Below are 27,348 nucleotides of genomic sequence, written 5' to 3'. Positions count from 1 at the left end.
AAAAATCATGTTCTGGGGGAAATGGAAGGAGCTGAGCCATATGTAAGTGGAAACAATATAGAACAACTGTGCCTTTAGGCAAAACCTTTCTTTCTTGGTTTTGTGGATTAGCAGCACTCTATACAGTGAGCTTCAGAAACTCCTCCCAATGCTGAAAGACCCTGACAGCCACCCAAATGTAGAAGACTTGTATGTTTTTAGGTGGCCATTGATTCTCTCTTGCTGTATCAGAAATTAGAATTACAAAACCTTACTGATGTCTGAAACCTCTGAAGTACTAATGTCCTTTAAAGATGTCACCCCATTAAATGCCCAGCAGTACAGAGACATCTGTGAGATTTTTTTTTTTTCAGATGGCATTATTAATGCTGACATGGTTTAAATAAAACTTATAGCTGCGGACACTAACAGTGCAGTTGCGCTCATGCTAGTGTCTGTCCATGCCTGAAATGCAGGTGAGATGTGTTGGTAGCTGGTGGTAGGTAACTCGTGGTTTTGTTGTATGACTCTTCTTTTTCTGTTCTTTTAGCGCGAAATAGTTTATTGCTTGGAGCATGGTCTGATTTATCGCTGCGCAAACCAGTGTGTTGTGGCTCTGTCCGTATGCAGCATTGAGATGCCCGACATCATCATAAAGGCTTTGCCCATCTTGATCGTCAAGTTAACCCACATTTCTGCTACTGCCAACATGGCAATCCCTCTCTTAGAATTCCTGTCAAGTAAGTTACAGCAGAAGTCGCGTTCTGCCTGTCTTCTTAAGTAACTATCGAAGGCTAACAGCATTAGTATTAGTAGGGTCATCGTGATTTAGTTCAATGTGAATGTACACGTCATTCTGGGAGTGCTCACCATTTCTGGTAACATCATTGCAGCTGCTTTAGGATTTGAACATCTTGCCTACTCTGGGTTATGTAATCCAGTTTCTCATCTGAAAAAAAGAGCCATCTGCTTTGTCCACACACAAATGGTGCTGGCAGAGTTGGGGTTGTCTCATCCTTCTCTTAGCTCCTGCCTTAAATAATGTTGCCACAGGATTGCAAGGCAGCACTTGCTGTTGCACCAGGACCAAGCAGTTCAGAAAAGGCAGGTGCTCCACCGGCTGCTCAGCTTGCAAATAGGCTGCTCATATCCAGTCTTCACAAATGGTTTCTTGTTACTGTTTCAGCTCTAGCCAGACTGCCTCACCTCTATAGGAACTTTGCTGCTGAGCAGTATGCCAGTGTGTTTGCCATCTCCCTGCCCTACACCAATCCCTCCAAGTAAGTTGATGGTAACTTTTCTCCCCTGTCTGGGAAATACGGGACATGGAAATTGTTGCCTTTTGTAGGTCTTAAGTACTGTGCAGAGCATAAGCATTATTTATATGATACTAAACCTGCTTTATGTATGTCTGTGTCTGCTGAAGGAAGACCGTATTTTGCTTCATGATGATACTATTCCTATTCCTATTATTAGAATTCCAGGAATTCTTCCCCTTTTAAACTTTGTGGTCTGTCCCTTACTCCTCCCCTGAACCCACTCTGTACCAGAACCAGGTAGCAGAAGGATTTCTCTGGGAAGTGATGTGCTTAGATTGCCAAGTAAACTGTGTTGAGATCTCTCCACCACTTAGGTTTAACCAGTATATCGTGTGCTTGGCACATCATGTCATAGCCATGTGGTTCATCCGGTGTCGCCTTCCCTTCCGGAAAGACTTCGTCCCTTATATCACAAAGGTAATGTACATTGCAAAATTTTGTGGTGCAGCTAAAGCTTAGAGCTTTCACACCCAGCTGGGGACTTTGCCTGGGACCCAGCCTTGTCTTGTTCTCAAAGCTTCCACTTTCAGTCAGAATAACTTGCCCGCTAGCAACACGTTAGCACTTTCAAAATCACACTTGGCTGCAGTGTTCACGCTGCAGATGCCATTAGTTTAAGTCTTTCTTTCTGTGTTTGACTTGACAGGGCTTGAGGTCCAATGTTCTCCTTTCCTTTGATGATACCCCCGAGAAGGACAGTTTCAGGGCTCGCAGCACAAGCCTGAATGAGAGGCCAAAAAGGTAAATCACTTTATTAGGGGCTATGTGTACCCCCTTTATTGGGATCAGTTTGAATGCTTAATACTGTCTCTAAGCTTTATGACATGAGCCATTTTTGTTTTCTTACAGACACTACCTGACCTTTCCCATAATGTGTGTGCATTTGGAGGCTTAATTATAAACTGTATTATAGGCTGTATTAAGATACTAACTTGGTAAAACTAGGGTCAGACTCCAGGTAGCAGTTAAAGATGGCACTAGCTGCTCTATCTGCTTCTGCAGGATGTACACTTAGATTTTAAAAGCAAGCCATTCTGCTGGCTGAATGTGTCTTGGTATGTCCCTATGTTTTCAGCAAGTGCTGCAAACTGTTCTGTTCATCTCCACGTGGTATACATTGCATTTTAATGAATATGTACGTGTCTGCTGTTATAGAAGAAATTTTACGTTATAGAAGCAGAACCTGAGAACTGTGAGTGAATGGGTGGACTGTGACCTTTACTGCTTTACTTTTCCTTCATCCAAATTCAGTAGAACCACAATACAACCCTTTGCATCTGCCCCTCCTCTGAAAATGGATCATGGATCTCTGATTTCCTTTGAAATAAATTTAACACCCCACTGCCCTAAGTATCATTTTTATAATTTTTTTGTAGCTGAAAATTGAAGCAAAATACTGTAACTGCCTGATTCCACTGGGAGCCTTTGAAATCAATACATCAATGTAGGGAAAACCCTGACATTGGAAGTGCTTAGTGTAGTTTGAAGCAGTCACTGATCTCTGCAGGTGCTTCTCTGAGACAAGGAAGGGACAGTATTATTCAGGGGTCACAGTATTTCTCAAGTGAAGTTTCTGCTTTGGCCTCTGTACTCAGTTCAGTTAGTTGGCTTCAACATTTCTCTCCAAAAAGCACCTAGTAGCATTTAAACTCTGGGGGAGGGGATCCTATGCTTTTGCTGTATAGGGATCTTGCAGCAAAGAAACACCATCCCCACTTTAATACAATAGCTGAAAACCCTGTTTTATGTTTGCGAGTTAATTCTCTCCTCTGTCCCATCTCCTCTTCTTGTTTGTGTGGTTTTTAAATTTGGAGTAGATGCCTTTGCCAATCATCATCTCTCATTTTGCAGTTTCAGTCCAACTGTTTTGCTTTTTCCCAAAGCTGATTTAAATTCATTAGGTTGGAATACTACTAAATCTGAAGGGCCACTGTTTTTAATGTAATTGAATCTGACAGTCACTGGGAAGAATTAATAGTATAAAATCCCTGCCAGCCCTTATTGATGGAAGGAGTTCTTGTCAATGGCTCTATTGCTATGAATAAGGGTTTGCATTGCTGGGTCCACGGGTATGATTGTGTTCAGAATACTAAACATTTTGAGGGAAGGAACATTGTTCTTCATGTCAGTAGTCAGATGTGAAGGAGAGACAGTTTGTTTGAAACGAGTGCCTCTGTCTCTATCCGATTGACACAGAAATGTGGTCTCCTGGTTAATCAGAGGTCCTGAGCTCAGTTTCCAGTTGTCATAGGTTTGAAGGGAAGAAGGGTCCAAGGGGTTTGACTCCCCCGAGCACTACCAGGAGTGACCAGGAATAACGGTCACAAGCTGGCAGAGGGTAGATTTAGGCTAGATATCAGGAGGCGCGACTTCATGGTCAGGGCAGCTAGGATCTGGAACCAGCTTCTCAGAGAAGTGGTGCTGGCTCCTACCCTGGGGGGCTTTAAGAGGAGGCTGGATGAACACCTTGCTGGGGTCATTTGACCCCAGTACTCTTTCCTGCCATGGCAGGAGGTCGGTCTAGATGATCTACTCAGGTCCCCTCCGACCCTAGAAACTATGAAACTATGATGTGTAGCGCAAGCCATTAGGTTTCATCTGGATGCCCCTTTATGAATATAAAGCATTTTAGTCCTCAAGAGACTAAAGAAACTTCCATGGTCCCTGCTGGTTTGCCCTGGGGAGAAATTATTTTTTAGCTCAGAACTTAGTGATCACTTTGAGCTTCAGCATATGAGCAGGCTTCTGGAAAATGGGTTTCCTGTGCTATGCTAGAGCTCTGATCCACCCTTCGAAGGGTCATGTGGCCAATCTGAGTCTTCAGGAGAAGACCCCCAAATCCCCAGGACATCTAGCCAGTTGTGTATTAGAGAAAAAAATTATTCTGGACCCTGCAAATGGCTGGCGAAAGTCCTGAGGTTAGTCACTGGCACAGTGTAACCTTGAGGAAGTTGCTTAACTCTCTGGCATGGTGTCTGGGTAGCCATCTCAGAAGAGGTATATTGAGTCTCAGTGTTTATAGCATGTTTCGGGATTTTGAGCTAAGAGCTGGTATAGGGAATTCAGGAGGACACTGAACCAGCCTAGTTCAACAGATCAGAGAAATCTTAGCACCAAATCTGAAGGCAGACCCACGTCATCCCAACCCAGGCCATGTAGTATTCCAACTGCCCGTGACAATCCATTCTTGTTTTAACTTGCGCTGATCTCTTTTGTTTTGTAGCATTTATTACAATCTTGTTTGCAAATTGTGTTTTTGTGCTCTCGACTTTGCCTGGTATTTTTTAATTTTTCCCCCTTTTTTTTTTTTGGCATATTGTTTTGTTTTCACATCACCCTGCGGGACTCCCCCATACTGACTCTGTGACCTGTGACCTTTCAACCTTCATCCCTACAATGATTTCTTCCCTTCCTGTGACCTGTGCCATTACATCTCTTTTGGGGCTTGGTGCTTCTCCACCTAGTAGTTTAAGAATAGCCAAAAATGCAAAGCAAGGCTTGAATAACTCTCCTCCTGTGAAAGAGCTGAAAGAACCCTCTGCAGTTGATGCCTTCCGATCCCGCAGCATCAGTGTGTCTGAACATGTGGTCCGCAGGTAGTGACGCCTGAAGGGGGAGAAGCCAAGTGCCAGTTGGCACTTGGAAATCTGGCAGGGTGGAGGCAGGGTGGGCTGCATGCTGGGAACCTTGCATGAATGCTCTTCAGGAAGTACAGATCAGCTCCTATCACCCTCAAGGCCTTGGCAAGCCATGGGACACCCATGAAGCTTTTCCAATGCCAGTTATTGCATTCTTGTATCACCCTATGCTATGTTTTGATGGTGCTTTATCAATGGAAACTCCTCTTGAAATGCAAAGGTCCTGGGATTCGGTGTGAAAAAGTTGCATTCTGTGCAGGCTCAGGCCCTAGGGACACTGCATAGGAACACACAAAAGCTAGAGTTCTGCCGGCAAAACTATGCAAACCTTAGTGAAGTCTAGAATTGGGTGCAAGCCTTCCCCACAAGGCAAAAGGAACAGTTTGTGGCCTCAAAGTGGAGCTAGTTCTTGAGATGAAGAGGGCAAGATAGAAGTCTGTTGGTATAAAGTAACCTGCCATGAAAACGTTAATTGATCTCCAGAGTCTGGCACCTTGAGCGACAAAACCATAAAGGGCAGGACAGCACAGCCATTACCAAGCTATTGTTTGCACATCAAAGGAAAATAGTTTGGAAGGAAGCTTGATTTGGCCATACTGGGCATGTCTACACATGTGCTTTACTGCTCAGTAGATTAATTTACTGCACAGTAAAGTGTCACTGTCTACATGAGTGCTGCAATTAAGGCGCAGTAGATTAATTCACTCTGGTGTAGGATAGTACCATCAGACACAGGTACTATCCAATGGTGGAGTAAATTACTGTGTTTCTATGCATGTGTAGATGATGTTGGGATTAGTTTACTCCAGCTTAAATTACGCCACAGTTTATTAAGTTGCATTAATTGCATGTGTAGACATGGCCACAGTGGATAAAAAGGCTTACTGTTTATAAGCCTGTATCCAACTTTCCTTTGACTATTAAACGGCTAGCGAGGAGCACGGTAGCGTGAAGGTGTTCTTGACAGGCGATAGGAAATAGGCTTTGTCCTTTTCCTGGAGCTACACTGCAGGCATTTCTGTTGTGACAGCATCTCTGCTAGAGGAAGTGGCAGCGAGATGTCTGCATTGTGAACGTACCCTTTTGGTGCTTCAAACGTGAACATTCCTATTAGTTTGACGTGGCACACTCATCTTGTGTTTATGTGTAAATTTACACTAACACAGCATTTGGATAACTTACTGTTTAGCGTTGCCAGAGAAATCCGTGCTTAATAGAAACCAAGCTGAGATGCAGCCAGACCTTTCTAAGTGATTATAATGGAATAATTCCTTACAATAATATTATAACCCAACTGGCTGTTCCAATCATTTTTAAAATTGCATTGCTAAGACCCAGTTAATTGAAGGCAGAATCGGTTTGTATCAAGGTACTAATTTTCAGTGCAGACTGCAATTTTTTTTGCTGGTGGTTCAGCTAGATTTTGCATACTTTGATTCTTTAATTTATTTTTTCCCCTTTAGTTAAAATCAATGCTATATGCCTAGTCTTTGTCGCATCCCTCCTGAAGTCTAGGCTAATCAAAAATTTGTAAATGCCTTCCTGTCTCTCAAGGAGAAACAGTAAATTCTGGGGTGACAGCTGCTCCATGCAATGACTGCCCAATATTGAGGTGACCTAAAAATTATTTTAACGCCCTTTGGTTTTGATTCGTATTGGGGAGCAACTCTATTCAGGGGCATGCATGTATCGCAGCTTCTTCTGCAGCTTGCCGTTGATGGGGTGACAGGTAGCACAACGCCCCTTCTGCAGCATTTCTTGACAATCTTCCAATGTCCTTCCATCAGCCGGATCCAGATGTCCATCACTAGTTCGAGCCTGGGCTCTGCAGATGAAAATTCAATGGCTCAGGCAGATGACAACTTAAAAAATCTCCACCTGGAGCTCACTGAGACCTGTCTGGATATGATGGCCCGATATGTCTTTTCAAACTTCACTGCGGTGCCCAAGAGGTGAGAGTCAGTTGCTTGTGGTGTTTGGATGCTCTTGAGTTTAGAGGTTTCACCAAGTCTACAGAAAATCTCTGGCTCTTGTGAGCACAGCAGTTGCCCATGTTCTTAAGCTGTCCCTTCTGGCTAAGATATGCACTGATTGAGCAAGAAGTTTGGTGACAGGGAAACATTTGGATCTTTTCATACAGGCTTGAGGTTTTCATGCAGAAATCAGTACCCAGGCAAGTCTCATACTCTTGAGTTTCTCAGTTGCCTCTGCCTCCCAGAAGGAGGAGTGTGGCAGGGATTAAAGGCTTTCTTGCACAATACTCAACTGCATTGAGGCCAGGAGTGAGTTTCCATCCTGCCTAGAAGCCCTTGAAGTAGTTGGTGGTAGAGCCTGTGCATCCTTCGTTCTGCTACTTTACTGCTTTGGCGGTAGGGCTGTTTATGGAAACAAAGCATCACCAGCAGCATCATGGAAGGAACAGGTTTTTTTCTTCCGTGATTCCAACCAGTTTTGTTTTTTTTCCTTCCCTGAACAACTCCCAAAGTTCTGGGTCATATGGGACTCACTTTCAACTGTACTTTTAGGTCTCCTGTGGGGGAGTTCCTGCTGGCTGGAGGAAGGACGAAGACCTGGCTGGTCGGGAACAAGCTTGTGACTATCACAACGAGTGTTGGAACAGGGACACGGTCTCTTCTGGGCCTGGACTCTGGAGAGCTTCAGAGCAGTCCAGAGTCAAGGTAAGCAAGCTTTGCTCCTGTTTTTACAGACCTGTGTGATACCATTGTGCAGAAACGGCCTTGAAGCTACTAATTTCCTTTACCAGCGCATGCTTGCTCGTATCCGTCTGGTCTGAAGTGTTCCCTCCTCAGTACCAGCCTCTCGTTTTCTCCCCCTTTAGCTCAGACCCTGTTCTGCAAGTGAGACAAACAAAAGAAGCCCCGGCAAAGCTGGAGTCTCAGGCTGGCCAGCAGGTGTGCAGAGGCTCTCGCAACAGAGTCCGGTCCATGTCCGGTAAGCTTTCCTGGGATTTTTCTCTCTCTGAACCCCTAGTTGCTACAGGGCGTGCCTGGCCTCTATGCTGGAGCTGAAGCCTAAATACCAAACAATGGAAAGACGTAGAGTGATCTTAGGTAAGGCCAGGGTCCTTAAAGAGAGTGAGGTGTTTCAACTCCTACTGAAATCAGTGAAGTTGCAGCAGCTCTTGCTGGTATCCACAACTGCTAGGCTCTCCTTGCTAGCTTCTCCCTCCAAATAACTTTAGCAGTTGTTTGTAGGGTGAGAACGTGTGGTAGGAGCCACCTGTATTAACCAGCCCCTGGCTCAAAGGAAACATTTGGCAGATGCGGCTTACTAGAGTTTGAGGCAGGTGGAGCAAAGTTGCTGCAGCAGTACAGAAAAGTCTTTGTTACCTGAATTTAGTGCCAAATCCAGCCTCATGCCTCTGAACTAGGCTCCAGGGACTCCCTTTCTTCACCTTCCCCCATCTTTTCTTCTGCCAGGTGGCCATGCCTTGCGTGTTGGTGCCCTGGAGACATCAGGTTCCCATTTCCCCAGCAGTTCTGTGCCCCAGGGCTTACAGAACCCTCCTGCTTCTGCCATTCGAACAGAAAAGGCTGCTCCTGCTGCCCAGACTCCTCTGCAGAAAGAGAAGGCAAGCCTGGCTGCGTATGTCCCACTGTTGACGCAGGGATGGGCAGAAATCCTCGTGCGGAGACCCACAGGTATCTAATCCAGGGGCCTTTTGTGTGTGACATGGTAAGGAATTGGGGTCTGTGTAAGAATACCCAGGTGGGAAAGTGGGAAAGGATCTCTTCCTGGCTGTCTCTGCTCCCAAGTTTTTAATTTGTCACCTGAGTCCCAGGAATCACACTTTTTAATGATATCAAGTCACAAGGGCTCTGGGCGGGAAGAGTGAAACGAGTCCTTATTAGTGGAAAAGAAATGCCACTGCACTGACAGCCTGGGACGCCACGTGGGCACTCAGCCATCGCTTCAGCGTGGTGCTCCTAGTTCAAACCTATGCTGGGTGCTTTCCTATAGATTTATTTCCAGCCTCTCAATTTAGAGGGCGAACAAGGCTCGTAGCTGGAGCACGAACACTGTAAGTGGCTGCTGTTTGGGGCAGGATAGTCAGGCCGTTAATGGGCACAGAAGTTAAGCTCCTGAACACGTACACTTTCTAAAGTGTGTGCTGAAGCAGGACTTGCACGCTTCAGCTGGAAGCTGCTTCGAGAGAGCGATTTAAAATGACCTTATGTCCTCCCACTCAGCACTTGGAAACCTTCCGGGAGTCTGCTTTGCTGAGCTGTAGGCATCAGTGCTGAAGAGCTTGGAGATACAAGGGGAAGGATCATAGGGTGCTGGGGACTGGCTTGTTTAAAATGTGAAACTAGTTGAGCCAGTTGAGCCAGCTGGTCAGGAGGGGACCCTTCGACTGCACAGCCTCCATCCCAGGGCAGTGTCCAGTCAGCAGAGCTTCCTGGAGCGAGACTCTCCTTCTTCCACCCCCTCCAGGTAACACAAGCTGGCTCATGAGCCTGGAAAACCCCCTCAGCCCCTTCTCGTCAGACATTAACAACATGCCACTGCAAGAGCTGTCCAACGCTCTCATGGCTGCTGAGCGCTTCAAGGAGCACCGGGAGACTGCTCTCTACAAGTCCCTCTCGGTCCCCTCCTCCAGCCTGGCCACCGGCACAACCAAACCATCCCTTCTGCAGCGCTCCAATACAGGTGAGAGGTGGCTAGTCCCAATGTGTCCCCAGTATCTTGTATCCTGTTGTGAGGTGACACTAAGGTGTCAGTCATGAGCTACGACTGCCCAGGCTCCAAATGTAGCAGCATAAGGTATAAAGCAACAAGGGCAGGGGGTGAAGGGACAAAGGCAGTTTTTCGCATCACGTTAGAGCCGGGGAGAGCATTTTCACTCATCGCATCTAAAGAACCATGGAAAAGATGGCTTCTTTCCTTCCCCACCCTTGGCGTCTCAAACGAAGCTGTTTGAGTGACCTGATGCTAAACACATCCCATGTGAAATGGCCCTGACCCATCCATGATTCTGTCTATCAGTGGTTCGAGGTTGTTGCAGAGCTCACTTCTTTGTGCTTATGGGTATGTTCACTGGTGCTGGATCTTCAGTCTTGGGTTTTACAGACTTAAGCTTCTGGTTATGGGCTTTTAAACAGGGTTAATTAGAACTTTTCTATCCCCAGAAGACATCGAGCCCTAAATCAGAAAGGCTGGTGACATCTTACATCTTGTGAGTGTGCCCAGCTCAGAGCAGATCCAGTCAACACACTGCCAGAAGCAGCGTAGGACTCTCAACTTGAACACCTGTGAAGCAGAACTGATGATAGTGGTGGCAAAACCTTACGCTTATATTAATTGAAGTGTAGACTGCCTGGAAACCCAGTTAAAAATGCTCGCTTTCAGATTCGCTCCATTAAAAAAAGCCTCCCTCTATACTGAGACCTTTCAGACAGTGTCTAATATTATCCTTTCCAAGTCACTGAGTACACAAATTCAGGCAGTTAAGCTGGAGGGCAAAATGAAGAATTCAGCAGAGAACTGTTTTGAACATCCTTTATTTGCTTCAGTGGCTTGTTTGTGGCTCTAGAGTTGGCACAGGTTCTTGCATTTCCCTAGACTCTGACCTGATCTCTTTAGAAACGTTAAAAAAGCTGCTAAGTCTGAATCGTAGCTCTCCTGGGGTTTTGGATCTACAGCAAATTATTTCAGCTATGTCCACATTAAGCTGACAACTCAGTTTGTCAGAATCAGTGCAAGAAGCTGAGATGATGACAGTATTCCTGTCTTTTTGGAGGCTAAATCGTGCGCATTCTTAATTACTCTGCTATGTTTTAAATGCTTAAAAAATGACCCTCTGCTGTGTGTGTAGGGTAGGGAGAGAGTGGACCCATTTCTGGTTTGCACTGTTAGAGACAGATGATCCTTCTTTCAGAATTTTTTTGTTTTAAAAATGACAATCTCCTTTCTTCCAAGAGAGCAAGTTGAGTCTGCATTGTTTGAATGTATTTATGCCTCCCTGTATGTGTTGACTAGTTCCTGTACCCTAAAAGCTTCCCTTTACACTTAGTGATACTATCCCAGCTTGTTCTTTCCTTTTCATTTTATTTAATTATTTTTAAATAGGCTCTTGGTTACAGTTATCTCTGTGCTTTTTAATTTGTTTCATATGTAGTCTCTCCTTCCTTCTGATGTAGTGGCTCACTTGATTTCCCTTTGCAGTGGCCTCTTTCTCTTCCATGTACCAGTCCAGTTGTCAAGGCAAGTTGCACAGGAGCATATCCTGGGCAGGTATATTTATATCTCTTTAAGGAAAACAAAGTTATTGCCATAGAAGAACACCTCTGATTCATAGCAACCGTGTCCCTCATACCTCATCACCCCTTCCATGTTTCCTGTTTGTACCTGGTCTCATACTCAACGAATGGGATCTTGACTAGCATGAAGAAGTCCAAGCCAGATACGACATTTGCAAGTAACTTGAATGCAACTTTTTGGATGGGTCATGACTCATGGGGCTTAGACTACAGAATGGCACACAAAAAGATCTGAATTCCCTGACTTATCAGCTCAGTCTTGCAAATGGGATGATGTCCTGTTAGTATAGAAAGCTCCCACTTCTGTGAGTGTCACCTGGAATGCTGCTTTTGCAACTAAATGTAAAAGCAAACCAGCATTGCTCAGCCTACTGAGAGCCCGTGAGTGCTGGCCCTGAAAAGCTAATCTGAAGTGTATGGCTGTCTTGATACTACAGCGTAGTTGCTGGGTGCAAGTTGTGAAAATAAAAATAGAAACTTTCAAAGAAAAGCATGATAAATGGTAGCTTTCTGTAGGCTCAATAGCAGTGTCATATCTTTTCCCACCTGCTATGGTAACATCTATTTTCTAAATAAGTTAAATGCAAATAAAATGCACAGCCATAAGCACAGCATTTGCATTGCATCGCTAAAGTGCAGAGCCTTTATGATTTAATTGAGTGAATGAACTTCCCTTCCACTTCCCTTCCTTCATTTGAAAAATCTGGTGTTGAGCAGTAGGCTGTTCTCAATTGCTGTGTTGGCACGATGCTATTAAAATGACACGCAGATGCTGCCATACAAGACTCTTCTGCACTTCTCTTCTGTACTCAGATTACTCTGCTTCCACCTACGGTGTAATTAGTGAGCGCTCAAATTATTTAAAACTGCCAGTAAAATTGGTGGTAATGTTAGAAGTAGGGATGTTGAAAGCACTGAGTATGTGCAGGTGTGTTCTGGCTTGGACAGCTAACCAGATCAGCACGTTTTAGAAGGTATGTGTGCGCAGTGCTAACTCTTAATTGCTTCTTTGAAATAACTTTTGGCCCCATGAGCTGAAATCAATTCAGGGAAGGCTGCTTTAGTGATTTTTTGCTGATTTTTTTTTTTAATTATTATTATTATTTTGTGCGTGTGCTAATTTTATTTCTTTAAATTTCACTTTGGAAAACAAATCTTAGCCTTTCAGATTGGTCTTCCAATTCTATGTGTACATAACGGGAAGCCTCCTGTACTTCAGCCTTTTCCTCAGGACAAAAAAAAAAGGCCAACAGAAGTCTTCAGTCATACTCACTCCTGTGTTCATGGTAGCTGAGTATTGTAGACACTTGGTTACCCGTTCCAATAACCTCTCTCCGTCATGCACAGGGTCTCCAAGTGGTTTCGTGTCAGCCTGATCTCATTAACAATTTGTCTGATCAGATACCACATGCAGATTGTCCTAGTGTTGCTGCAGAATTTGGATTAGGTGCGACTTGGGCTATACTGGTTAACGTCTCCTGAGGAATATTAGGAAAGATGCCAAAAATGCAAGGGAATAGCCTCTAATCATTTTAATCTCCTCTTAAGCCAACATAACGTACAGGGACATTTGCCATACACAAGGCTTATTCTTTTGCTACTTGCATAGAATTTGTTTTCATTGCCTATTTACTTCAAAGCTAACTTTGCACTTCCTTGCATCTCTCTAATTACTCTCTGTCCTGACAGCTGAGTGGTAAGATGCCTAAGGACCCATTTTCTCCATTATTTATCCAGTAGTTGTTCGTTGTTAACAATCTGACAGCACTCCCCCTGCTCTGACTGAAGTAGCCCAGCCCTTTGGCACGAGGGTAAGTCAACAGATAAGTCTATGCAAAAGGAAAACCTGTAACGAGGAACCTGGGACGTTAAAGTCTGCACTCTGTGGTCAGGGAGATCCCACGCTTCCAATATGGCCTTCAGTTACGATCCTAGGAGGGAAAAGGCTGGTACTTCTGAGGAAAGGATGGGGTCCCACTATACCACTCCTCTCTACATGCCTCAGTTACTCTGTTTGTGTCTCGGTAGAATCAGCCATGGTTTTGGAAGAGGGGAGCCCATTGGAGATGGAGTTAAAAGAGGCCGATTCCCCAACAGAGTCTCAGGAGATTGAAGACTTTGAGGCCACGTCCTCGGAGCCGTCCCTGAGTGAGGAGAAGTTTGGTAAACCCAAAGAACCGTACAGCAGGGTAAGAACATCCCCGAGTGGAGAAGGACCTGCCGAGCTGTACACATCCTTTGTAAAGAGCCACCAGTTGCGCTCTTGGTGTCCAGCTGACAATGGAAAAGTTTACGTGGGTTGTGTGGATAGAGGGTCCATAAGATGTCCTGCTCGCTGCTTGCACGAACATCGGTAGTGGTAAATGCAAACGTTCCCCTGTCTGCCTGTGTTTGAGTGTTAGCAGGTTTGGGTGGTGACTAGCTCCCCGTCTAGTGCAGTGTCTCATGCGTGGCCTCTCGTGACTTTTCGTGGTTGAGTTGTTCCTCAGACCCCTGCTTTTTTTTGTGGCTTTTCCTTTAAGTCCTCCTCGACGTCTAGTCAGGAAGAGAAATCCCTGAGATCTGATGACTTGGTTCCTGTCGGGATTCCCATTGGAAGGGTCATCCATTCAGAAGATGGCAGGGCGCTGGAGCTTTCCTTCCAGCCTTCGCAGCCGCTCAGCAAATCCAGTTCTTCCCCCGAACTTCAGACACTGCAGGAAGTCCTCAGAGACGTGAATGGCAGAGAAGGAATTGGAAAGCTGAGCACGGAAGTGAAGTCGAAATCTCAGTCTGAGAACTTGGAAGGAGAAGGACTTGGAAGCTGGTTGAGCCAGGGAGAGGATGCTAAAATGACCAGCGCAGGCAGCATGTCTTCCTCTTCTCCTCGCTCGCCCAGTGGCCACCGCCCCAGAGGGTACACCATCTCTGATTCAGCCCCCTCCAGGAGGGGAAAAAGGATCGAGAGAGATGCCTTTAAGAGCAGAACAGCTGCCTCCAATGCAGAGAAAGTACCTGGAATAAACCCAAGGTGGGTGGGTGGATATGTCTACAGCTAGACATACAAGGAGCCTCTTTTTAACTTCTTTCTTTTTAAGTAATGTCACAGGGCTGTGATTATTGGAAGCAGAGTTAGACTTGTTTAAATCCAACATATAGGTATTGGAGGTTTTACAAGACCAAAGCTGAACAGGTAGGTGTGACTTGATTTTTGTAATGCAATCCATGTTTTAATACCCACCACCTGAACTGTGGACCAAAGAAAACCCATTCCTCTGGTTTGGAATCCACCATGTAAGTATATTTCCAATAGTGGGAATGTAGGAAAGGGAACCGCCTGGCGCCCAGTCCTGTTGTCCAAGGGGACTGAAACGTGCAACGTTACACAGCACAACTAGTGAACAGCAAGCTTAGACTTGTTGCATTTTTGAGCCTGAAGGCTTGGTAGCAACCCAAAGAATTAATTCAGAAGATACTTGGGTGGGGCCATGTTTAATTTGTGAAATATTCAGCAGAGCCAGGGGTAAGAGGCCTCATTCCTCCTCTAGTTTGGAAGTGAATGCACAACCACACTGCAGCAATGGATTCCTGTCTCTCTATCTGCTGCAAGGACTGGTAGTCTGTCCTCTGTCACCACTGAGCAAAGTGACCCTCTTACGGCCTGTGGCTCGGCAGAAACTGTAGCTGGGTCAAATACTGACAGTGGCCTTGCTGCACAGTTGTGCTTGGCTGGCTCTTTGTTTCCACCCCCTCTGAAAATGCAGTTGTGTGCCCCCCGATTGACACGGGCTTTATTTTTAAGGTAACTGGATTTCATTTCTCTTTTCCAGCTTTGTGTTTTTGCAGTTGTATCACTCCCCGTTCTTTGGAGATGAGTCCAACAAGCCCCTTCTGTTGCCAAATGAGGTGGGTAAGATTTTATTATCATGGTGTGTGTTCTTAATGTTAACACTTGAAACATCACCAATTGACACCCTTACATCACTAATGAACTGCCAAAGAGATGAGATCCTGCTTTTTCCACTCCTGGAGCCAGTAGGGACCAAGTGCTATGTTTAGTCTCCAAAGCTGTGGCTTGTTACCCACATTCTTTAGCTTCTCGGCAAATAGACAAATTGTTGCATTGGTGTTAGAAGCAGAGGATGAAATTGGGCAAAATACATTGGAGAAGGTTGCTAAAAAAATTGTCATTTTAGGGGATGACTGGCAGAGGCCAATGGGCATTATCCCTGGTTAAGAGAAAACTCAATGGTAATGAATTCTGCAGGTCAGTAAATGTTGTGGGGGGTAGCAGCAATGGGTCCAATGGCAACTACAGCTTTGGACTGTGATATCCTTCCTTCAAGGAGAAAATGGCCTGGGGAGTATGTTTCCCAATCTCCAGGACACTTATTCCTCAGTAATCTCTTGCTCAGTTGATAATATTGAGGCGTATAGTGGGTTTGTGTATCAGTGACAGTCAAAGAAATTACAAGTTACTGTTTCTTCTTTCTAGACATTTGAAAGATCAGTGCAGCTCCTAGATCAAATCCCTTCTTATGATACCCACAAGATCGCAGTGCTGTATGTTGGAGAAGGACAGGCAAGTCTTCATATGTGCAAATGCATAACCCAATTAGCACCAGTTTAATGAGAATCCAGAAACATCACTGGAACTTGGGGGTTTCTGCCTGTCTTAATGTGGCTCCATTTTGTTTTAAGCTTTCCCAGATTACGCAGCAGTGCATAGGCTGTGGCAAAGTGCCATGAACTATGAGGTTTCCTTTAATGCCAGTGCGGGACTTCTGCTTCCATTTCACTTCGTTTGTGGGTCTTTGCTCTTTAGTAGCAAAGAGAGAATATTCTCTTTTTGGGTGATGCTTAACAGCAGAGATGCTTCTTTCCTGCAGCTCTAGAATCTGCCAGGCTTCCCCAGCCCAAAACCTGTTAATGTTTTGGAGTCTTAAGTAGCTCTTGTTCTCCCCGGGTAGTCTCAGCTTATGCTCTGCTTGCCACTTTTGGGACATGTTCAAAGCACTCCTAGGCCAAGTGAATCACTTGAGCATCAAGAGGGTGAAGGAGTGATCTGGCATCCTCATGAGACTTCCTGTTCTTTCCTAGACCAACAATGAAATTGCCATTCTGTCGAATGAGCATGGCTCCTACAGATACACGGAGTTCCTGACGGGCTTAGGGAAGCTCATTGAGCTCAAAGACTGCCAGCCTGATAAAATTTACCTTGGTGGTCTGGATGTGTGCGGGGAGGACGGGCAGTTCACTTACTGCTGGCATGATGACATTATGCAAGGTAAGGCTTTTTGAGGGTTAGGTGTTTCTAGGTGCAGGAAGGATGCTTTAACACACGAGAAGTTAGCAGAGCTGCTCTCCTGCCTAGATCACATCCCTTCTTTTAGGAACTGGTAAAGAAGGTTTTCTCTGGGTTTTGTTTGCAAGTTCTACCCATCAACCTTTTATACAGTATGCAGGAAGGACTGAGGTGTGTTTGGGCAAAAATATCCTGCTACATACTCTAGAAATAAACTGCGCTATTGGAAATTAGACCTGGTTTTATCTCTTTTTCTGTCAAGCCTGTTCTATTTTCATGGGCTGTTGTATTCCCCGAAACCAAATGTTGTTTTATAGTGATGAGCTTGAAGAATTCTGAACACATCAAAGCCTTTCTAGATGTATATTCAGACAACAATATGAAATATTGTTCTTGTGACCAAGTGTGCCACAGCACCATGCATCCCCTGCAGTGAAAGACAATATGTTTAAGGTGTTTAACTTTTCCCTGAAAAAGCCAGTTCCCTTTCCTAGTGCTGTTGTGGCCACTCAGACTGCCCCAAAACATTTTCCCATCACTTACCCCTTGCCCTGTTGCCAGTTTTACCCTGTCTTTGTTAGAACGCTTAACAGTCATCCCTGATGTGTATTGGGATAAATCAGATTGCTCATGAACTAGTGAGCCCACTTCCCTGATACCAGGATCATATTTTGGCCCTCGAAAACTCCTGGAGTAGACCGAGCACTGCAGAGTTTCCTTCAGTTTGCTTATCTGAGAATTGGCTGAAGCATCACTTAGACATGCCCCCTGGGCATGATAAAGCAGGTAGAATGGGAGTCAGGAAGATCTGGCTGTTAAAAACCTGAACAAACATATTCAGGGAGCAAGCAGTTTTCTTCAGTGTGACAGCCCTGATGTCACTTCTGGTGTTTAGACAAGTACATTGAGTATTACTACCACAGAGCCCATGGAGATCCCTCCTGTCTCAGTGTCTACATGGAGTATCTCCAGTAAAGCTCTCTGTTGCATCTGTTTTCTGTTCCAACCCATTGTTTGCTTGATTTTCAGCCATTTTTCACATTGCTACTTTGATGCCCACGAAGGATTTGGATAAATATCGCTGCGACAAGAAGAGGCACCTTGGGAATGATTTTGTTTCCATCATCTACAACGACTCGGGGGAAGACTTTAAACTGGGAACCATCAAGGTAGGAAACCTGGGGTCTGCTTAGAAACAGCTGTCGCACTATTTGTAAGACCTTGAGTCTTTTCTAAGTGAATCTTGCTTAGACTGTGACTGGGGATCACTAAATACCTCGGGGTATTTAGGCACACCAGTGACTTGACCCCAGTGCAGTCAGTATTGGCTGCCAGTAAAAATAAGCCTGTGGTCTTATCTCTGCTTCTGTTTTGAAGATCTTTTTACTGTTTCCTTGCTAGGGCCAGTTCAACTTCGTGCATGTTATCATCACACCGCTGGACTATGATTGTAACCTAGTGACACTCCAGTGTCGGAAAGGTAGGGCAGGTCTTGACGTCTGTTTTAAAGTGTATTTATGCCCCTAGGCCCAGCAACTTCCTTCACCTCGTGAGAATGGCCTTAAACGTCTCAGGTGAATAAAATGAGGAATTCTCTAAAGCCTGTGCCCTGTGGCTTCCCTACTGGGGCATCTCCTCATTGAGGGAACGGCTGGGCGGCCAGCGGGTGTGCAGGATGCCTCCGTCTCAGGGCCTCGGGACACTTTCAAGGGGCCGCCATCCTGGCAGGTTGTCGTCCTCCAGTTTCCTCCCAGCGGTGCAATACATGGCTGTAGGAAGCTGGAGAGGCACCTGAGGGGTCACCAGTGCTTTTCTGAGCGTCCGTCAGAGGAGTGGGCAGGGTGTTGCCATTCCAGTTAAAAAGATGCGAGCAGGATTTCTGGAACTTCCTCCCTCTCACCCGGCTCCCCCACCATGACTGCTCTCCAGCTGTACCTCTCACTCCCCTCTCACCACTGGACTTTGCTGATAAAACGTCTTGCTTTTAAGCAGTGCCGCTGGGAAATGTTCTGCCCCCGCCTCTGCTTTTGGGGGGTAATTGACTGAGTAGGCTCTCTGGGAAAGGCTTGTATGGGAAGCAGTCAGCTTTGGGAGCCAGTATACTGTGGGCACTGTTAGAATAAAAGGTGTGATGCTTTCTGGGGACCTTCTTGGAGATGATTGGATGGGAGAGGGAAATGCTCTCCACTTCCCCCCACAACTCTGATTCTCTAAGATCTGAAAATCCTCCTGAAGTTAAATTTAATCCAACCTCTGAAGAGAGGATACCGGCCAGTTCTGTCCTGTTCTGCCTTTTTAACCTTTCTTTCACAAGAGGTGAAAATCTTTCCCCTTGCATGGTAGATATGGAAGGGCTCGTGGACACAAGCATGGCTAAGATTATCTCGGACAAGAACCTGCCGTTCGTAGCACGCCAGATGGCCCTGCATGCCAACGTGAGTACTGCCCAGCTTCTCCAAGGGCCGTTGCCTTTCCTAGGATCAGCTGTCATCTCCCACAAGGAGATTAATGTAGTTGGGTGCAAGAATTTAAAGGGATGGTTATTTCTCTCGAATAACCAAGTGAATCAGATTTTTAGCATCTGAACTTTAGAAATCAAGTTGAATTTGGAGGACTGGTAAACTCCACTCTGTAAACAAGCTTTGAATCTTCTTGCTGTGGTCACTGCATGCTCTGAAATTTCTCTTTCAATCAGATGGCTTCCCAGGTCCACCATAGCAGATCCAACCCTACAGACACCTACCCATCAAAATGGATTGCTAGGCTTCGTCATATCAAGAGGCTGAGACACCGGGTAATGCAAGCTTTATACCTTTCTGTCCATAAAATATTGCACGTGTAACATGGATAGTTGCAGTTAGGCATCTGGGGAGAACTCCTCCCTGAATCCTGTGAGTGAAGGTGGGTGGGTACGCTTCCAAAACACAGGACTAAAGTCTAGGAAGAGTGACAAGTGGGGGGTCATACTTCCAGGCCACTACAGAGCCCTCTGTTTTCATTGGCTACCATGGGACTGGAGGGCACCAGCACCTGGCAGAATCGTGCCGGACTGGGAGTATTGAAATTGAAATGGCAACGATATGAGCTGGGTCTGTTAACGTGCCCAGTCTGAATGGAAACGAAGAAGGGAAGTTTGTCAAGACTTCTTTGACTTGTTCCCTTTACCTGTCTTTAGCTACGCGAAGAAACACAGTACCAGGCACCCGGCTTCCCTCTGCAGATGCATCCTTCTGCTCCTGCCAAGCCCCCTCCCCATGTGCCACAGGACCCACCGCCGACCTATGAAACCGGGCAGCGGAAGAGGCTGATTTCCTCCGTTGATGACTTCACAGAGTTTGCGTAACCCCATCTGATTGGTGTCTGCTGTCTGGCACTCGAGGTGATGAACCCTCTTCACCCCACATGCTAACAGACTGCTGCCCAAGGAGACCGTCAGGACTCGGTTAGCTAGGTGTGTCCGTGTTGCTTTAGTGTGAGCTAGTGATGACCTGTGCCATGTGACTTGGATTTGCAGATGCTATCCTTTTGTCTTGCCCACTATCAAATATGGTAAGGATTTTCTACCCCGGCTGCCCGTGCTGGAAAGGACTGAGGCCAGACATTTCATCTTCCCGTGTCTGGAGACCTTTCTGATAGCAGCTTTCTTGCAAGGGCTCTTTTCCCTGGGATGCTTCAGAACCAGTTTTCTAAACTGAAGAGTGGCAAAGCATCAAGGCATGACGCTGTCCTCTGTTCATCACATGGTCAGAGCATGCAGAAAATGCGTCTAGTTTAAAAACAGGACACAATGGACTGTGTGTTTGTTGCAAGCACAGACTTTCAGTGCTAGAGATCTTGCTGCCCCTCTCCCTGCATGGAGGCCCCTTAGCACTCAAGAGAGTGGCATCCATTCTCAGACTTAATCTACCCTGGCTCTCACCAAGTAGGGTCATTTGGTTTCACGCATTACCAGTTGAAGAAGAAAAAAAAATCTCCTTAAGTTTCCAGGGAGACCTTCTTGTTTGTCTCATAACAAACCATAATTATATATGGCTTTGAGAGGCGAGTAAAGTTGAAATCACTCGCTCTGAACGGACTGGAGCATCACAAAGACTCCATTTTAACCCGGGATTGAGATCGTTACAAATCGTGAACTAACCAGAGGCCGAATGCTGCTCCTTGTTGATTCAGTGATGAAGCCTCCGATGGTCTGCTAGGACTGGTGACCAAGGATGGAGCAAGAAAGCAGGGGAATAACTTGTCCCTCTTTTGCCTATCTGGTTGGAAGGTACTTTCTGATGAGGGGACTGGCTGTGCACAGAAGACGCTGAATTGGTTTCTGATATACCCTCACCTAGAGCCCTTCCTCCAGCCCGTGGCTTCCTCAGGCCTGCTAACTGCATGGCTTTCATACCATGTTTTTCATATTGGACATGTCGCACAGCCGCAGCCTCTCAGCTGGAACTCGGCAGCTGGGATGTTTTGTAAGGAGCTTTCTAACGCAGATGTGCGCAAGAAAGGCCTGGAATTGGGTTGTCCTTCCTGTGGTAAGAGAAGGGCATCAGACACTACATTAGTCATGGGAGAAACTGTATCCTATGACCGGCTCATGGTTTTTGCTAGTGAACTGAATGATTGAATACCTTTCAGAGACCGGAGAACTGGTAAATGGTACCGAAGGTCAACCTAGCTATGTTGGAGTTCCTTGAGGGGTAGGGAAGAAGGAAGGAGGGGAGCTACCAAGCAATCCAGGATTGCTCGGCGCCTCTCACGTGAGTCCTGTTCCGAGTGGTTATAGATCGTAAATGAAATAAAGGTATTTGTATGGAGACTGGGCTCAGCGCGCGGGTGGCTTCTTGCATCGGATCAGTCAGCTGCTTTGTCAGCGATGCGATGCAGTTCCCTCTTCTTGCTCTTGGACCTGTGGGATAGGCCTAACAAAACACATGGGAAGTTGGCACAAAGAACGGTAGACAACAGCAGGGCACAATCATGGGCAGCCCTCCCCTTACGCGGAGGGATCACTAGACCGAAACAGTCCTGTTTGGCACCTCTTGTTGGCTGCGAAAGGCAGGCCATTGTGGAAACATCGACTTCTTTCTCTGAAGTGTTGTGGGAGGGGCCCGACTTGAATGGTGACCTAGAGGCAACGTTAAAATGGGCAGTGGCCTTCAAGCACACGCCACAACTCCATATAACACACGTGAAGTCACGTGGCCTTTGTTTCTAACCCCTGTGTCAAGCAAACTCCGCTGCAAGCAGGTATCCGTCATCCCGCTTTTATTTGGGACACATTCTGTATTAGTGTTAGAGGTGTTTACTGGACAGACACATTGAATACAGGGTCATCCTAAAGCAGAGCTTTTGCATGCATCTTTCAGACAGTCGTGCCTTAGACCCTGACTGCTTGAGGGGGGTGCCGACTGCTCACAGAAGCACAGGAGAACAAATGCTTAGCAGTCCACAATTTTTTTTATTGGACTTTGTCACTTGTAAGAAACGTTCCCACAGTTACAAAATAAGATATTCTTTGTTTGCAAAACGTAACAGTGACCAGAAGGCAACACTGGACGTGTTGGTCCAGACAATCCAATGCTAAAAAAAAAAAAGCATTATATAAATTTCCCATCCCATTCCCACCCTCCTTAACTAGCTGATAGGGTTCTTTATTAAGCAGCTTGATACTGTTGCATCATTGTGAGACTTAAGGCAATAAATAAGAAACCATCTTTTGGTGACTATAGCACAAAATATACATTCAAGAGTATGTATCAGTTTGGGATACAAGTCAAGTTTTTATTGCTGCTGACAAGGAGTATGATCTTGTGACTAATAGTTCAGGCTGCAGCTAAGCTCAGTTCTCGCGTATTAGGTGCCTTAGTTGTGGCACTTGGAGGACCCTGTCTGTGAGCATGAGGCTGATGGCTTTGCACAATTAATTAAGTGTTGCTATGAGAACTAGGATGGCTTTGGAAGCTGTAGGACCGACCCGCCGGGCACACGCTGAAGCATCTGGCATTTGCTTAAGTGACTGGTGGGCTCTAGAGCTGCTCTGTAGATGTGGCTTGAAGGCGAGCAGAGCAGTTGTCTTATCCCATCTGTGCTCCTCTTCAGTTAGAAGCACTTGGCAACCCCTGCACACCGAGACATGCGTACACACACACACACACCCGCATGCACGCACGCCTACAGAGCATGCTTGCTAACAAGCTCCCTTTACATCCGAACTTGGAGAAACGACAAATCCCTGACTCTCTGCATTTGGCAGCATCCTGGCTCGAACTCTTCCGTCACCTGTATTAGCTTATGAAAGGACATGCTAATCCCTCTGGCTTTCAGTTCACCATGGCCTGACCTACGGGACTTTCTGCTCCCTATAGTGACCGCACTAATAACTTCCACTTAAATGACCCCATTCAAGGCTTTTGAGGGCGGGGGTGGGGGAGGTGTAACCTATTGTAATGAGCCTTGAGAGGCTGAGCCTTGAAGAAAACTTCTTAATTTTGCCTTCTAGCGCTCACAGCTTCCACGAGACTGGCCATTAGCAAGCACATGGGACAGTCTGCCATGGCACCCAGTCCCTGTAATCTTGGTGATACTGCTGGCTGACAGGCCTTTATTTCTGGGACTCGTTATTCACCCTACAGTACTACTTTTAACTCTCAAGTGTAAATCCCTGCCCTCTGCGCTATTTTAATACAACTGTGCCACTGTATTTGGCCAGCCCAGATAGACCCATTCTCTGCGCAGGGATGGGATCCCTCCCTAAGTGTTGCCCCATCTGGCGGGTAATTGCTTTAATCCGTGTGGGAAGTGGTGTCAGCCGTCTTGGTGCCATAGTGGCCACGACTGTTTACAAGCAGCGAGGGTGGCTGTCACTGCATCCCGTCCGGCTTGACCTTTCCAAGCGGTGGCCTCTGGGCTGCACACGTTACCATTAGCAATGTGGGAGACAGGCCTGGCTTTAACCATCGTCTTTCCCTTAAGCTGTCAGCCAAACCCGCTATCTTCCAGTCTCGCTACCTTCCCAGTGGGAAGAAGGGTGGTCCAGCTGGCAGAGGTTGGGGATGGGGGCTAGGGGGGCTGTAACCGAGAGCTTGCAGGGCACAGAGGGGTTGAAGGGTTGCAGTAGAAGCAAGAGGACACGTCACACTTGCAGCATCAGGTTGGGGCTGTTGTAAGGAGTCCCGGAGCTGATGCAGTTGGGCTGTAGCACGACAGGGTCTGTTCTGTAGTGAAACCCTGCTTGGAAGCCAGCTGGCCTCTGCGGGATGCACTGCGAGGCTCTACGGCCTGCTTGTGCCTCTGCTGCCCGTGACATGCTCCCACCCTGCCTTTCCAGCTGGACTCTGTCCCTCTCCACCTGCCATCTCTGAAATCCCAAGTATGTCGCTTCTGCCGTTGGCTCTGTGAAGAGAGCCTGTGGCAACTACTTCCACTTCCTCCTGTCTGCGCTCCACCTACGTCCATACTTCACGTTAATTCAACGTAGCCTTTTGGCTAAAGATAGCCACCCTCATCCTCATCATAACACTGAGGCTTGCCCCCCACCAGCGCCTTCCAAAACCTCTTGCTGGATCCTGCTGTCTGCGCAACAAGGACAAACTTCAGGTCTTGGCTGCTCGTGAACACCCGCGCTTGCTGGGTTTGTGTTTCTGCGGAGAGGGAAGAACAGAGCAAGGGAAGAGAGAGCCTGGGTGTCACCTGATGGCTGTGGCTTGACCTGCAAGGCATCGGACACCCAGCACAAAGCACAAAGCGTCAGGAGCTGGTTACTGAGAATAAAGTGCAAAGAGGTGATAAGAGCAAACTGCTCTGGAAGCGTCCTGGGAGGGAAGCCCCTCTCTCTAGCCCCTAAAAGTGCTTGGCTGGAAAGGAGCGTGCAATTCCCCTGCTGTGGGTGTTCTCCTCTGGGTGGGGGAGCTCTGGCGCGATCCACCGGCGTCCCAACGGATGCACCTGGAGAAGCGAGACGCGGCCGAGTCCGAGGCGCCACCTGTACCATTGAGAACGTCGCCTGCTGCAATCGGCCTTTCCTTTCTAAGGGCTCCTGTAGAGCACTGGTGCATTTCGGGAGCATCGAGCAGGGTCTGGGGAAAAGACCAGCTAAGTGCATCGTGAGATCCCACCGCCCCTCGGCTCCAGCTGTAGGGCCGGACCTAGTGCCGGACTGGCCTGAGCCTCGCGTGGCCGAGAGCACGCGCACCCCACGTGCTCGGACACCTAATACTTTATATACAACGAACATTCCCGGAAGAAGCACTTCATACATCCTTTAAATAACTCTGACAATAGTGTTCTGTCTCCTATCTACAGGTTTCAAACACGGTACCGATGCTATGAAAATATAGCAAACATACAAAAATATATACATTTAAAAACCCCGTATAAATTACTTACAATAATACATAAGGCCAAACAGCAGCGGGGATGTGAACGCAGGGCCCAGGGGTGGTCTCTGCCGGGGAAGTTTTGCTGATGTTCTGCACCACTTGGCACAGCTGGGAAGAATTTGGGGGAAGGATGGGGCTGGCCAGGACTGACACGTGGGTGGTGCCTGGTCCTGGTAGGAGCTGCCTGCGCGACGCAGGAAGCAGAGCCCAGCTGCTGCTCTACGCCGCGGCCTGCGGTTTAAGCTGGAGGGGTGGGAGAGAGTCGGAATAGGGAACCCGAACGTCGTCCCATCTCAGACGGAGACAGACGGTCAAGCAAATTGTGCTTGCTTTCCACCGGAGAGGAGCTTCTGCCTTCCCCTCGCGCGCCTGGTTGCTGAATGGGTCCTCCTGGCCTCCTTGTTAAGGGAGGGTCTGGGCTTGGCACCCAGTCCTGGGCAGAGATTGTTTTAGCTGCGGGGCGGAGGACAGAGGGCTGCGTTCACATCACCGTTTGCTCGTTTAGCTTATGATTTAAAAAAAAATACTGCTTTCATGATATATTATCCCGTTCTTGTTAAGGTCACGTGTGTCGTCAGCCAAGGAAAGCATTGTTTAAAGTGCTGGGCAGTACATACGAAAAAGTAAACCAAAAAATACATATACTTATGTCGATACATTCCTTCAATGACCAAACCAAGCCATCGACGCAACATGCCCCCCAGCCCAGCCGCCAGGCGCGGGGGACACCGGCAGACAGGGTGACCGCAGCGAAGCCAGCGCTCCGGTACCCGTCTCGCTAAGAGACTGATCGAACGAGTCCCCTGAGGTGTCCCCTGGTTGAGCTGGTGCCATTACCACCTCCACAACAGGCTGGCTTCTATGGGCGGCAGCTTAATGTGGATTTTGTTGGAATTCAGCTTTTTTTTCCCCTCTTTTTTTTTTTTTTTTTAATATCAAATGTCATTAAATACAAATAATATGAATTTCTGGAGGATAAATTCAGCCGATACTGGAAGTTAAGTGATGATGCTGATGTTAAATACTGTCTATGCATATAAAGTGGGATTAAATATCTTCTTGGAAACTGGTAGCTTTCCTCCACTGTGTGTCTGGTCTGGGAAATCCAGAAGTCAGTAAAAAAACAAAAAAAAACAACAACAAATGTTTAAACGTAGCAGGGGGCGCGACTCCTCTCGCCCCACTTTGGCACAGCCAGTTGAGAACGGGAAGTCCCCTGGAGCCGGCCCTGGCACCAATTCTTGGTAAAGCATCTTAAAAATAATCGGCCTGCCTCGGGTTGAATCCACACACTTTGTTTGCGGTTCAGAAACCTGTGCTCCGAACTGGAGCTCTTCTCTGCTCTGCTCGGTGCTGGCTGCAAGGAAGCGAGAGCCTCGCAGCCGCTCGCGCCGCGTCTGGGCGAAGACGGGACCCGTTGAGGACGTTCTCCAAGGACGCCGTCGCTCGGGAAGCAGGAAACCGTGTGCTCAAAGCTGCCTGGCCGGACGATGCCCTGTGGCCGTACCCGCGTGCCCCAATCCTCGCACTGCAAGCTGGTGCTGAGCTCAGGCAGGGCGTGTTGGGCTCCCCTACGGTGCCGGTCTCCCGAGGGTCCAGGCTCGGACCCCAAAAGCTGGCGGTTCTCTGCACTGCGAGGATCTCCCTGCCCTCCACCAGGCAGCACCGTGACGTGTCCCCTCGGCGATGCTGCATGGTCTCCTGTTACTTCACGCTGGGGTGGACTTTGTTCTTTGCCCGGAGGGGCCTCTTCTTCACAGCTGGCGCCAGGGTGCCATAGCCTTTGTGTGGGGATACCAGGCCAATGCCCCGGCTGGCTCGAACAAGCCGGCCGGGCACGGCGCCCGGGCTGTCCTGCAGGGCGCCTGGGGACCGGGAGGGCAGCGGGAAATCCATGCCTGAAGCGTTCTCGCCCTGCTCCAGCCCGCTGCAGCCGGGGGTGCGTGGGAGAGCCTGGGCCCCGCACAGGCGCCGCGTCCTGGCCCGGCGGCTCTGCGTGCCCTCCAGCTGGTGCTCGATGTGGTACACGTCCTCCATCACCTGGTTCACGCGGTCGAACTGGGCCAGCAGCATCTCGAAGAGGGAAAGGAGGCGCCGGAGGTCAGCGTCCACCTCCAAGCTGTCCCTGGCGCTCAGCACCAGGCTGAGCCCGTCCAGCTGGCTGGAGGAGGTGGAGGCCCGAGAGCTGTCCGAGGCGGCGCTGGGGGTCGGGCCCCGGAAGGACTTGGAGTCGCTGGAGGAGCGCGAGGGCAGTGGCTCCATCCCCTCGAATCGCACCTTGTGTCGAAACTGGAAGGAAAAGCGGGTGGTTGCAGCCAGCCCGTGCAGACCCTCGCCTCCCCGCACCGGGGATGGAGCTGGGGGGTGGGTGCTACCTGAGACCCTGGCCAGCCTGGCGGAGGGTCGCGCGCCCTCGTCCTGGTGGCAGGCGGTCCTATGTGCTAAATCCCAGGCTGGGCAACCCCGCAGAGAGGA

The 27,348-nt window shown here is 47.7% G+C and overlaps 2 protein-coding genes across 7 annotated transcripts in view; one reads left to right on the top strand and one right to left on the bottom strand.

Annotated features, from left to right (window-relative positions):
* TSC2 (tuberous sclerosis 2) overlaps positions 1-22,089 on the top strand; it is a 37,274-nt gene extending 15,185 nt beyond the window's left edge. The window contains exons 21-41 of one of the 6 annotated variants that reach the window (XM_019541865.1): positions 530-719; positions 1,166-1,259; positions 1,613-1,715; positions 1,945-2,039; positions 4,766-4,894; positions 6,724-6,888; positions 7,462-7,614; positions 7,776-7,888; positions 8,377-8,598; positions 9,392-9,607; positions 11,123-11,191; positions 13,246-13,406; positions 13,740-14,227; positions 15,027-15,102; positions 15,692-15,778; positions 16,297-16,483; positions 17,531-17,670; positions 17,903-17,981; positions 18,845-18,936; positions 19,197-19,295; positions 19,677-22,089. In XM_019541865.1, the coding sequence (XP_019397410.1) occupies positions 530-719; positions 1,166-1,259; positions 1,613-1,715; positions 1,945-2,039; positions 4,766-4,894; positions 6,724-6,888; positions 7,462-7,614; positions 7,776-7,888; positions 8,377-8,598; positions 9,392-9,607; positions 11,123-11,191; positions 13,246-13,406; positions 13,740-14,227; positions 15,027-15,102; positions 15,692-15,778; positions 16,297-16,483; positions 17,531-17,670; positions 17,903-17,981; positions 18,845-18,936; positions 19,197-19,295; positions 19,677-19,844 (3,126 nt within the window). In that variant the 3' untranslated portion in view covers positions 19,845-22,089. Of the gene's footprint in view, positions 1-529; positions 720-1,165; positions 1,260-1,612; positions 1,716-1,944; positions 2,040-4,762; positions 4,895-6,723; positions 6,889-7,461; positions 7,615-7,775; positions 7,889-8,376; positions 8,599-9,391; positions 9,608-11,122; positions 11,192-13,245; positions 13,407-13,739; positions 14,228-15,026; positions 15,103-15,691; positions 15,779-16,296; positions 16,484-17,530; positions 17,671-17,902; positions 17,982-18,844; positions 18,937-19,196; positions 19,296-19,676 lie in introns of all 6 variants that reach the window. The other 5 variants (XM_019541864.1, XM_019541868.1, XM_019541866.1 and 2 more) reach the window with 5 other exon arrangements.
* PKD1 (polycystin 1, transient receptor potential channel interacting) overlaps positions 21,934-27,348 on the bottom strand; it is a 61,234-nt gene continuing 55,819 nt past the window's right edge. The window contains 1 exon segment of the mRNA XM_019541862.1: positions 21,934-27,162. Coding sequence (XP_019397407.1) covers positions 26,578-27,162 — 585 coding nt within the window. The 3' untranslated portion in view covers positions 21,934-26,577.

Source organism: Crocodylus porosus, unplaced genomic scaffold, assembly GCF_001723895.1.
Source record: "Crocodylus porosus isolate Cpor-Errol unplaced genomic scaffold, CroPor_comp1, whole genome shotgun sequence".
Classification (NCBI taxonomy): Eukaryota; Metazoa; Chordata; order Crocodylia; family Crocodylidae; genus Crocodylus; species Crocodylus porosus.
The sequence above is the reverse complement of the archived record's forward strand: the minus strand, read 5'-3'. Positions and strand labels throughout refer to the sequence as shown.